This window comes from Varroa destructor, unplaced genomic scaffold, assembly GCF_002443255.2.
Source record: "Varroa destructor unplaced genomic scaffold, Vdes_3.0 BEIS01000002.1, whole genome shotgun sequence".
NCBI lineage: Eukaryota > Metazoa > Arthropoda > Arachnida > Mesostigmata > Varroidae > Varroa > Varroa destructor.
Genome location: NW_019211455.1, coordinates 37,738,872 through 37,751,981, shown reverse-complemented (window position 1 = coordinate 37,751,981; position 13,110 = coordinate 37,738,872). Strand labels below are relative to the sequence as shown.

Below are 13,110 nucleotides of genomic sequence, written 5' to 3'. Positions count from 1 at the left end.
GTAGGTTTAGTTATCGTACCTTTCACTTTCTGGTCGCCGGAGTGTCACTGGATTATTTTGCCGAACTTGAAATTCAGATATCTGAGAACGCACACACGACAGTCGTAAACTGTATCACCATTAGGCGGAATACTGAACTGTTGTCTCATAACCAATTGGACTAGTTGGACCTGTTTTGAATCATCTTGCTTCCGTTGCATATCCTTTTAACACTTGAACAGGACGCGTCACATGTCACTCGATCACGGTATCGTAAAATAATCAAGTTCAAGTGAAAGTCAGTTTTAAAGGATTATAAGTTTTCGTAAGTGGTAATGTTATTTCCATATATATTTTCAGACTGAACTTAGTACAAACAGTTCGGGTACGGGTGCAGCTGAGGAAGGTACCCTGCCCAAACGGTCGACTGAATTCTCATCCCTTACTAGACCTCTTCAAACTTCTCCCAGTCAATCCATGACCACATCTATCTACCAGCCGAGTTATTTGCCAGCCGACCAGGTAAGTAGTTGCTCTTCTATCGCAGACAAATCTGTACCTTTTGCCGCATCTCTGCGCTAGCGGCATCGCTTTTCGTGTTCCTTTTTTTCTTCTCTATTTTGTTCAGTTCTTATATATGTTTCGTGTTTTTTTCCTGCACTGTAAGCACATGGGTGGCTGCCTGGGGGTGGGGCACGCACTAAATTTCCTCCTTGGCACTTACAGAGAACTGATGCCATAGCCGACAAAGAGGAGGAATCCCAGACAGAGTCCACGGCACCCGAGCCGGAAGCGGAACTTGAATCCGGTTGCAGGGAGCCAGTTGTTCAGGAAACGCATCACGATAAAAAGAAACAGGAAGAAAACAACGATGAAAAGAAGACGACTGAATCTAAGCTTTCTGAGGGAGGTCAAAAATCTACTCAAAAAGGGGAAACCGAAAAGACGGACGAGGCTCAATTACAGCAAGCTCACACACAAGAGATAGCGGCAGCCGAAGCTACCGCCGACGGTGAAAAATTCAGTGTCGATGAGGAGTCAAAAACCGGTGCCAAACTGGAAGAGCATCATGCAGTAGAGTCGCAATCCTCTACTGCTAAAGATCAAAAGCCTGTCATCAGTGATGGGTCACCACTTTATGCCAAAGGTGAAACGACAGATAATGCTGATGATGTTGATCGCTTAAGATTGAATGCGCCTGAGGAGACAAGAGGTTTACCAGATGACAAGGCTGTAGAAGATTCCAAGGGAAGTGCAACTTCAGAAACGTCGGCTGTAGACACTAATGAAAAATTGTCCGTGGAAGAAACTACCGCCGCAATGCCGGCCGAAGACGATATAACTGTAAAGCAAGGACGAGAACAAGCACACACGAGCGAAGAGCAGCCTAACAAGAGCTCTATAGTAGAATCCAGCCAAACTCCGGAAACTGACGACGCTGATTCCAAAGAAGCCGCAACGAGTCATCTTGCTGAAAAATCTCCGGCCGAAGAAACCACTCAGGAGAATAAAATTACTGATTCGAGTGAAACTGCGTGCCAAGACGTTCAAAGCATTGGTACTGCAGAAGCTGTTGATAGTGGGACACATGAAGCTATGAAAGTGTCTGTTGACGAAAATTTGCCAGAGAAAGATGAAAAGATTACCACCGGGGATAAGGCTGCTGCTATTCAGCAGATCGCCACTGAGGAAGCTGAGACTGAAGAGACTCTCGCTGAAAAGTCTGTCGCCGCTGCAGAAGTAGAAAAGGCAACTAAAGAGACTTCAAAAGACGATGCAACCGCGGAAGAAGCTTATCAGAATGTTATGGCGGGAGACCAAGTTCAGGAGGCCACGACTAACGAAGCCCATGGAAAAGCCCCCCTTGAGAAAGCGGGAGAAGATGCACAGACAAACGAGTCTCCAGATGTTAAAGATGAGACTGCCGGGAGTGCTGCAGGAGAAGGCGAGAAAGAGGAGTTAGTTGAAAAGACAGTTCGTGCAAATGATGCGGTGGAGGTGGCAGAGGTAGCCGCTAGAAAAGCAGCTTCTGAAGAGGCTTCTGAGGAGATTATCAACGGGGCAAAAGTAGACAAAGAAGAAATTGAGGAAGAATCCACAATCGAAAAAGCCGACAGAGAGGCCGCCGAAGAGACTTTGAAGGACGATACAGCTGCTAAAGAGACTTCCAAAAATGTTACTCCAGAACACCATGTTGAAGAATCTACAACCGACAAGGTCTATAAAAAAGCTTCTCTCAAAAAAGAGGCGGAAGATGAACAGATACAGAAGCCTTCAGATGCTTCTATAGTGGAAGACGAGAAGGAGGAACTAACTAAGAATCTAAGTGGTGAAGATAAAGCTGGAAAAATAGAAGAGGTAGCCGCCGCCGGAAAGTCAGCTTCTGAGGAGACTGCCACTGAGGAGAAGGCAGCTAAAGAGGAAATTGAAGTCGAGCAAAAGCTTGTAGTTGATAAAACCGACAGAGAGGCTGGTGAAGGGATCTTGAAGGACGACACAACTGCGGAAAAAACTCCTAAAAGAATTACAACAGAGGACCACGTTGAAGACGCTACGGTTGATGAAGTTTGTGAAGACGTTGCTCTTGAGAAAACGGCAGAGGATGAACCGATCGAAGAGTTTGTAGATGCCGCCAAAGGTGCGGCTTTTCAGGCTCCCGCAGTAGAGGACGAAAAGGAGCAGTCAATCGAAGAGCTTGTTAGTGCGAATGATGCGGTGAAAGTGACAGAGGAAGCCTCTGAAAAAACAGCTGGTAAGGAAATTTCTGAAGAAATTGCCATTGAGGAAATAAAATTGAAAGAAGAAATTGAAGCTGACGAAAATCCCACAATTGAAAAAGCCGACAGAGAGGCCGCTGAAGAGATCTCGAAGAACGATGCAGTTGCGGAACAAGTCTACGAGAACGTGACGGCAGAAGACCAAATTGAAGGGGCTACGACTGATGAAACTTGTGAAAATGCTCCCCTTGAGAAAACAACAGAAGACGAAGAGATCGAAGAGCCCGTAGACGCCAGCAAAGATGAAATTGCCCAGGCTGCTGTGGAGGAAGATAGAAAGGAGGAGTTGATTGAAGAGCTAATTAGTGCAGATAATACAATGGAAGTCGCAGCTGAACGAGAAGATGAATCAGAGAAAAAAGACGCAGAACATGACAAGTCAGAAGAAAAAAGTGATAAAAAAGACGACGCCGTTATTAAAACGATGGCGAAGAGCCCCAAACCCAAGAGGAGGCCCCGTTCGCCAGAAAAGAAGGTAACGCGAGTTCGAATAGTTCGGGAGCAGAAGAGGCGAAAATATAATTTGACTTAACTTTTTAAGCACACAACCTTCACAGCTCATTTACCTTGCGATTTTCTGTCGTTGTATACCTCTAAAATGAGCCGTTTGTGCTATTTTCGAAAAGGCATATAATTATACTAACATCACAATATATCGCGTTTGAGTAAAGCAGGCTGATTAATACTGTTCTAAACTATGTCCGTTTTAGCACAATCCAGCTACTACGTTAATGAGGTAGTGTTAGCTTTGTATGAGGCCATCTAACGCTGTTTCGTTTCGACGGTGGGCACAGGTGAAAAAAGTTGCAAAGACAGAGGATACTAAGGTGGTCTCAACAGTGGCAGCCAAGAAGTCGGTGGATAACAAGAGGCCCGCGTCACCGAAGAAGAGTCCAGTCAAGAAGCCTATCGACGATACCAGAATCATAAAGGTTCGTATGAATGCGAAATTGGGTTAAATTTGGGCTTCAAGGAGCTTGGAAGTAATACGCAGCTAATTACGGAAAGCTATTCAACAAGGGCATTTGTTTACGCTTAAGGTGACCGCATATCAAATGCAGGACAAACCTGAACTAAAATAAGAAAATCTGCTTTGATTTTGGCGTAGTATATTTAGACACTACTTTTTTGACTTAGATTCTACATCTGACTTGCATTTCTAATGACGCCTTGCCGCGAGTTCTCTAGATCATTTCCAACGAAAAACTCTTTCATACACAAAGTTGGTTTATGATTAACTGCAATATATTTCAGTGGGAAACCAGAAAATGTAGCAATTTCAATGATGAAACTCCAGCAATGCAAATCCATAGAATTTTCTCGTAAATTTTTTTTCATAAGAAAACAGAATTTTCGCATCCGTCACTTAACCCCGAACGACGATAGAAACACTAATGATCTGAGTTCTGTATGCACAATTCCAGACTTCGACTAAACCGACCTCCCCTAAAAAGACGATTAAAAAACGGGCGGCTTCTGCCTCGACCGAGAAAAAGGACAGTGAAGTTGAAAAGGCCACTAAGGACATGAGTACTTCAGAAAAATCCGCCACTGTTAAGAAATCAGCCTCGCCTTTTAGCAGTGTCAAGCCTAGAGTTGATACGCACCTCAAAGAAACAAAAACTACCTGTAAGTTTTACACTTTTTTGTATTGTTTTAATTTTTGGGTTAACTTTGGTACAGCGATGACAAATCTTACAAACGTTACTCTCACATACTAAGCATAATCACGAGCGGGTCGTATATAGAACCAAAAGGACCCCAAAATAGAAACTATCGGATATATGCACGAATGTGTGTGGCTTTTTTATAGTCCGCTGTAGAATATGGCCGCGCAGAGATCATAGGCTTAGAGTAACCATATTTTTTGTCAGTTATGATAACTCTAGGTTAACCAAAGGCCTAGTGCTGCATTGAGAGCGCAGTATTACAGTTGAAACCTAGCGGGTCAACTTAAGCTTGTCCTGTGAATAACATATTTGGCTGCTAATCTTAAGGACACGTGGTGTCTGGATTTGAATCCGAGCATAGGCATGCTCTGCTTTGTAGAGCCAGCCGTCTGTCTGATGGAATGCCTGACGGTGCCTGAATATAAAGAGGTCAACTTAGGCTATATACTAAATATATATTGCAGGTCAAAGGGTTAGTATATATTCTGCGTTCAATAAGTAGAGAATGTTGAGAATAAGATTTGGTGGACTATTATATAAAACGTCTTGCAGCCATCCGACGGGAGCTCGTCCTTAAATTGGATTCTTCCCGGACGACTGGAGAAAGCAAGAGCGAGCTGAACACTCCCACGAATCGGCCTCAGTCTCCTACTAAAAAAAAGCGTTCTAAAGAGGCCCCAGAAATAGGCGCTAGCAAAAAAAAAGCCATCCCTTCCAAACGAGCAAAAAGCGCCGCACCATCTGCCTACAGACGATTTATGCAGCAGGTGGGCATTCCAGATGGTTTCGATACAACCTAATATAAAAAAATACTAGTAATAATAACAACAACAACAACAACCCAAGTAATGAAATGGTTTATGTAATAAGTTCCAAAGTATTTTTACATTCAGCTCGCAGATGCCTTACAATTGCATCTATCACGATTGCCTTTATATTCGATACCTTTCAGACCACATCGGAAGTCGTGTCCTCAGTTCCGACAAAGACAAAAATGAAAAAGTCACCCAGTGCAGACTTGGATGCTGTCAAGAAGTCCAAGGTAACTAAGAGTAACAAGGCAGCGGCGAACAAAGAGAACCCAGATGTAAACGGCGGTAGCATCCCGAAGTCAACTTCGTGCAACTCTGATCTCGCCGGTAAAGGCGTTGTCACCGCCACAACAACAACATCATCAACAACAACCACGGCCGTGAAACGAACCAAGTCCCCCTGCAAGCAGGTCGTCCGTCCCCCCTGGACTAACTACTTTAGCTAAGCGATGACATCCAGTGATGACACAGCACAGCAGCACAAGCAGCAGCAGCAGCAGCAAAAGTATAGATACATACACGAACAACGGAAATTAAAAAAAAAAAACGAGTTATAATAATAATAATAATAATAACGGGCAGGAAAGGTGAGAAAGGATGCTAAGAACAACAAACCAGCAGCAGGAGCGACGACGGCGGTGGCCAACTCGGCTACCGCGAACGAGTACCAGTGGCGTCGACCGGCGTTTTCGGTTCCCGTTATCGATCCCGGTCCTAGTCGTCGTCATCTACATTGATACAGCTGTTTCAGTGACCGCAGGAAATATGCAGCGGAAAACTGATCTGTTTAGCAGATTAAAGCTGGTATCAACTTACACGTTCCGTCCGCTTGGACATCTCCTCTCTGTTCCACTCTTTTTCGGTAGAAGAACTTTTGAAGATACTGAAGCTTCTATCATGCCGCTTCCGACCTGTTCTCCCGAGCCCCGTGTAGTTTAGTTGCAACTTTAGACGTCATGCCGAACTCCCCTCGTAGCGGCCTGGTGCCGACCAGGGGCTTTGTCTCAGTGAGCACTAACTGACTGACTGATATTCAAAGATGACAAGCGACTCGCATAGTAGTCTTCATTCCGATCGGGTGACCAGAATTGCTTCGAATTTGTTTGTCGTTAGGTTTCTGTAGCCCGTTCGCAAATATCAAATGAACGCTCACCCTAGTCATAGCAAGTGCTACTATGGTCACCGTTATTCGGGATTATGATGAGGCTGATTGATAGGGAGCAAGGGAACGGCAAGGCCCACATACGCGCTATTATTACAAAATAGAGGTCACGTAACTAGCAAATGTACTTATGACATTAAATATGAATGGCAAAAAAAATAGTTTTAGACATGTACAATAGCGAACAGTCGCAATTGAAAGCAGATACTTTACATCCACGCCCTTAGCATTGTATTATTATTATTATTATTTCTATGAATAGATACGTCTAGATAACCTAACTAAAGAACGAACGGATGGGTAACAAATGAATAAGGAAAGTCACAACTCCCTAGCCTATTTCTAACCGTGAGACCCGCGCGCGCGAGGGTGAAGAGGGCAGCACAGGCCCAACCAGTCAAGAGTTATTATTATTAGCTTTATTTATCCTATCCATCTGTAATCATTTGTACTGCATGCGCACGAAGACCTAAACCTTCAGCGACCAACCACATACATGCATCGTTAGTCAACGACACCCATACGATTGGGTGTCTCGCCAGAGATATATATATTACTGACTACATCCACTTTTCTACGACGCTCATATCGAACCTTGTCCCTGTCAATTGTCGAGACGATGAAGTATCAACGCTGGTTTGCGTCGCTCACATTGGTCGTATCAACAGAAGTAGCAGCAGAAGTTACTGATCAGCAATCGTCCTTCTACATATTACCAATGCTGCTGCTTCGCTTGACGTTACATCAGTAGATAACCTCGTAGGCTAAGTACGAGTTATGAGCAAAGAAAAAACAGATTGCAGTGAGACGTTACCTTCGTCGTCCAGAATCATGATTTATTACTGTGAACGATCTCAAACTGTCGTATGCGTTTTGCTTTACTAAAGAGCTGATCGTTTTAAAAATAGGTCGCCGGCGTTATTGTCTTACCTCTTACGTCGCGTTTTAAACGCCATAATAATCTTTGCTATTCATTAGTAGTTGCTACGTAGTACTTAATGATCAAGCGATTTTACTCGTGTGGGATACCGACTAGGTCAAAACGCAGAGTTTCAGAGCCGTGAAGGTACTATCAATCCGACCGAGGGTCGGTTTTATTTGTTCTGTTTGTTATAATCAGAGCACATATACGCAAAAGGACGATCCATGATCGGTAATTAGCTTGACTGACTGACTGACTGACACGCTTATTCTGAGCATCTGGCGTGTTTACTTAAACTATATATATATATATATATATATATATATATATATATGCATTCTATCGAAAGCGGGTTGCTGGGGCGATAGTAACGTCAAGCAAGAATTTTAGATGAACCGTAGTATTTGGAAAACGTTATAATGAGAACCTAATAATAGAGAGAAAAACAGCTGTCTGAATTATCAGCAATCGAGAGGAAAACATCCTTTAACAAATAACATACAAGCTATTAGAAGTAGTGAAGATGCGTACTTCAAAAAGAAATAATCTGATCCGTCTGCACTGTATTGCCGTATGTATAATAGACCAGAGATGAAGATTTGGTTATTGTCACTTCAAGAAATAATATAACTTGCAGTATGGCAGATGATCCAAAAAAACGAGCGCAACTTAGGTGAACTCAGAAGTAGAAAATGTACAACCAAACTTCAATATTTCACCATAACAAATAGAAACATGCCACCGATGGTGATAAAGAAGGATGCTTATTATTATTATTATGAAAGAAAAAAAATTAATTATCTATTATTGCAGCGCGGTGCTGAAGTGTTTCATGCCGTGTGAAGTGGTAACTGTCGCGTGAAGAAGTCCGTCATTTACGTTTGTCATGACTATACTGGACATTCTGATGAGAATGAAATTTACTAACGGCTATTTATTATATAATGAATTATTATTATAATGATGATGCACGAAGATTAGGCTTTTATTTATCTAACGTCTTATTAAATGTGATTATTAAGTATTGCAAAGAGTGAAAATAGTGATGTTAACAGAGATCCTTGTCGAACCCTATGAAGAGTGTTCATTGTACTACGACCAGTGTGTCTATCTCGATTATAGAGTGGAAGGTATATGCATGCGTGCAGAGACGCTCTGCGATATTACGAACTGTGTAAGCGATGAGCTGATTCAGTGGTAACCTCGCTAGTAGGAACGTAACGAGAGATGGGCCTCAACATTATAAATATATACACATCCATACACCCGTACTTTTGTTGTTATTTAAGGAGAGGGGGCAGCAGACCGGAATAGTCTACTGACGAACTTCGACAGAGTGGCAAACGTTCCGGCGTGCTCGATGGGCAAAAAACAAAAAAGTATCGAGGTGCATTCGTTTCGTTTAGAAAGCACCGCATAACATCGCTAACTATTACTGCTTATCTGTCACAGACAAAACGATGACTATACTCAATGTTGACGATGGTGATAAGAGAACATAACAATGATAATCTAATCAAAATATCGACTATGTAGCATGATATCGGCAGAGGTGGTGGACGAAACAATTGTAGCAAACAGGATGTTCGAGGCCGGGGTCAGCGATGGAAAAGCCAAGGCAGAATCTCTCTTGAACCTGATATGCTTGAGGTCGTCATTTAATAGCACAGCTATGATAGTTATACTATAAAACAAATTCGTGTTAATTTAGATTGGAAGTTTCCTAAATGCCAGCATACATGGCAAGAGGTACGGTTGGCCTGTTCCTTCCCCGGCCGATGTCTGTCGTCTTCTCACCATGCATCACCGTAGTCTAGGGTCAAGCTGAGGCCACCTATATTTATTTAGATATTAAAAGGCGGACCGCCACCTCCGGGGCCGCTAGCTAACAGAAAGCCCGCCCGCCCGCCCGCCAGTCTCCTATTTTCCTTACAAATGATTACTATTAAGATGTTAATAATAATCGTTATTACTGTTATGAAAATAGAAATACCGGTAACAGTGAGGGAGTACAGCATCGCACGGATACAACGACGGCACCAGCAGAAGTAACAGAAGAGAGAACGTTGTGCAAAACAATGGGGCATCGTACCAAGGTATAGCGGGGTGGAATCGTCCAGCCTCGGTCAATCGTATGTCAGCGAATGCAACTGGCATATTCTACTCTCAGTAACACAGAGACAAAGCCTTATGCTGAGATGAGCCCTCTCCTCCGCCGATTCAGTTGACAACTTGTTAACTAGGCGTTGTTTCGAATAGGTACCATTAAATTTGATAAATTTAGAGAGATGTTCAAAGGTTTCGGTCCTTCTTGTTAGTTGTAAAGTATATTTTCCTTATAGAACACAGTACTTTCCCGACAAATTTCAGCATGGCTAATAAGTATAGCTTGGCTAAGTTACTCTCGAGCTGTTTCAGCGGAACATTGTTAGCGAAGCTACAATAGATAAGTTAAAACGACTTGGTTTTTTGTATCGGAAACAGTTACCGGTTGCGTTGGGCGTTAAGCGACATTAAGCTAATTGAATCAAGCAACGGAAGTTGGACAGCAAAAGCATATGAACAGCAACAAAAACCGAATGACAAAAGGAAAAAAACAAACGGAAAAAAACCGCGCCATTAAGCGTCACCCATCTAAAGAGCGGAGTATCATATCGTATCGGATGGCGTTAAAACTGGATAGATATATCTATACAGAAAGGAACATTTATCATATCTCTTATGGATACATGTACATGTATCACTAGCAGTGAAACTATGTCACTAGAGAAGCGACACGCAAACAAGATTAATGATCCCAACAAGCTTCTGACTGTTTGTGTGTACCCTGTGTACATCAAGCGAGAAATAGGAATGGCTGTAGCTAGTGCCAGTGGGGGTACAGACGATCCGCAAGACCATCAACCAAACCGCTGCTTATAAGAACCTAAGCTTCAGAGAGCAGAAAAAAAACCGATGATAACGAAGATACTAGAACAACTGATAGCTGCAAGGTGGTCGCTAGCAGATAGTCGTTATCGACATGAACCGATAACTCTGGATTCAGTTGACTAGCATTGTCACACATGGCCATGCTCATTGATCAACTGGAGCACGGAAACCCTTCCCGAAAATATCAGACTTTTCCCTATTGAATTTTAGTAGAAAATCGCGAAATTCATAGAACAAGTGGGTAGTCTACAATCGCGAATTTGCAAATGTATGCAGAATAAAAAAATACATTCCTTTCAGCTGGAGGGGATATTCAATAAGCAGTTCTAGCTGATATCACAAACAGAATGAGATACACCTTATCTACAGTCTTAGTGAAAATAGCCCGTCAGAGGAACCCGCTAATAGCAATGGTGAAGGCCTACTAATAGAGCAGGATCTGAACGTCGGCACCAGCCGAATAGTCGGACATGAGTTCCGTTCAAAATATAGCCATGCTACTATTAGTTGCAAACCCTTACATGCGGATAAGCTCCGTAAATATATATATACAGGTGGGGTGCAAACTCCGTGTCTGATGGGTCCGTACTGTATAAAACGGTTATAGATGTGTCAAAATTTGCCCACATGAAGCTATGTGAGTTGCTCGTAGCCTTAAATGATTGTGTCGTTACCAGAAAGTGTGTCCACCATCGCCTAGCGCCGTCCGTTCAGTGAAGCATATTCAATAAGTAAAAATGCTATGGTGCCATTGCCGCGTTTGTCGTCAAACAATTAGAGTGACTGCAATGGCTCTGCGGAAGGGAGGACCAGTTTTCAACGAGGACAAGAAAAAAAAATCGTAAATAAGACAATAAGTTTCATCCATAGTCAAACGAGGGGTTTTTGCAACCTGCGGCAACGCCCAACAACAGCTCTTGCCAACTCTAGAAAAAAAAAATGTAACGGCGACAAAAATCATTGTCGCTTATATAATGCTACTAGATAATTGACTGACAAGAAGTTACTATTGTTTGTCTTATTTACTTATGGGGGGGGGGGGGGGAATAATACGATGATGCTCCGTACTAGCTATTATAAAAAATATATGTATATATCTATATACTCCGTAATATATATATAACAACTTATAAACAATATTGATGAAAGAGGATATTTATGAGTCGTTTTGTTGCGTTTGGAGTCCCATCAAACCAGCAAATGTTGCCGTCAGCAACTTCTGTTGGCAACAGAAAACGCAAGAGAAAGTGTTGCAATGATTCAATAAAGCTTCATATATCGAGTTTATTTACACTCAGAAGTGTTACAAATAATAATAATAATAAAAAAAAATACTTAGAATACAAAACATTTGATATTTACTTTGAAGACACTGGAAGTTGGTAATACTAGTAATAATAATAGTTCTAGTAATAATAAAAGTAACATTGAAGTAATAATGGCATAGATAATTTATTTACTAATGAACGAATTTATGTCAACGAGTAATTTATTATGACAATAATAATTTCTATTATCACGCGCAGTATAAAACGTCAAATTAAACCGAGGCGATCATCAGTCAGAAATCAGCATATAACTATAATGATATCAGAGAGGATGATTAAAAATGGCGAAGAAAAGCATTACATTATATAAACTACGAGGCACTCGCAGTGCCGTGTTTAGAGAATTTCGAAGGGGTGTATGTAGCATCTTGGTGGGCTATGCCACTGTGTGAGTGGGGCGCTGATGGTGTAGCAATATTAGGACACGCGGGCCCCGTCTAACAACAGACGAGCAGCAAAGAACGCAAAAAAACTAAAACAGCGAAGCGGAAATGACAAAACTAATTAATGCAGCTGTTATGTGTGTGTGTCGACGACAAAAACCTATGAAAAGACAATACAAACAGCGACAGACGGGTAAATGAACGAAAGCTGCACCGGGAAGGGAGCAAGATGGACACGAGGGAAACGATGAAGATAAAGAACAGGCGAGAAAGTGAGACGTCAGCAGCGGCGGCGGCGGCGGCGGCGAAGACAATCGCCGCTGGCTGAGTATTATAGAGCCGAGTTCTAGTCCCTAGGATAGCTTAGTGGGTAACGAATTTACCTGCTAATCTTAGGGCGGCGGTGGTGATGATGATGACGGTGGTCTAGGTTCGAGTGCTGGCGTAGACACACGGCTTGTTTCGTGCTGGGAGCCAGCCAGCCAGCCAGCCGTCTGTATGATGGAACTATGCCTAACAGCGGTGCCGGACATAGGACACGAAACATTTAGATTTGAGCCCTTATTAGACGACTAGACGATTGAAAAGAAAGAAAAACAAACTCCGAAAGGATCGAGAAAAAAATAAATTCGAGAGGATGAAGGACGAGCTAGAACGAGAAAAAGAAAGACACCAATATATCTATCCAATCCAATTTAATCTAAAACGACTGCGCTAGCGGTTATTATCTAATCGAATTACATTGCTATCACTATTGAACTCATTTCGTTTTGATGTCACCATTACAAATAGGCGAAAATACACATAAAAAGTAAACATTATGAAGACAAATTACAGGACTATGCTTTATGAGTAATGCATTCTCCCGTTCACACGAGCTCTTAGCGTTAATTAAACATGATGTTATTAAAACCTACTGAGAGGTCAACAATATATCCAAATTAGGCTTCTAGCAGATTAATATTTTGGAGGTGGGCCTTCTATACCGCTTCTATTCGCAGCAGGCCTGAACGATAACAACTTAAATAATTTTTCTATAATAATACCAATAATAATAATGATAATAACTATTATTATAATAGATAATGATACATTATATTAAAATAAAATTGCTGGTAGTTATTTCAAAGTTAATGTAAATTGCTT

At 42.0% G+C, this 13,110-nt stretch overlaps 1 protein-coding gene across 2 annotated transcripts in view; it reads left to right on the top strand.

The window, feature by feature from the left end:
- The window catches only part of LOC111244087 (uncharacterized), a 41,944-nt gene extending 28,846 nt beyond the window's left edge, over window positions 1-13,098 (top strand). For both annotated transcript variants that reach the window (XM_022790703.2, XM_086979286.1), the window contains exons 4-9: window positions 340-501; window positions 706-3,231; window positions 3,551-3,688; window positions 4,181-4,385; window positions 4,979-5,193; window positions 5,379-13,098. In XM_022790703.2, coding sequence (XP_022646438.1) covers window positions 340-501; window positions 706-3,231; window positions 3,551-3,688; window positions 4,181-4,385; window positions 4,979-5,193; window positions 5,379-5,684 — 3,552 coding nt within the window. In that variant the 3' untranslated portion in view covers window positions 5,685-13,098. The remainder of the gene's footprint in view (window positions 1-339; window positions 502-705; window positions 3,232-3,550; window positions 3,689-4,180; window positions 4,386-4,978; window positions 5,194-5,378) is intronic.
- The last annotated feature ends 12 nt before the right edge of the window (window positions 13,099-13,110 follow it).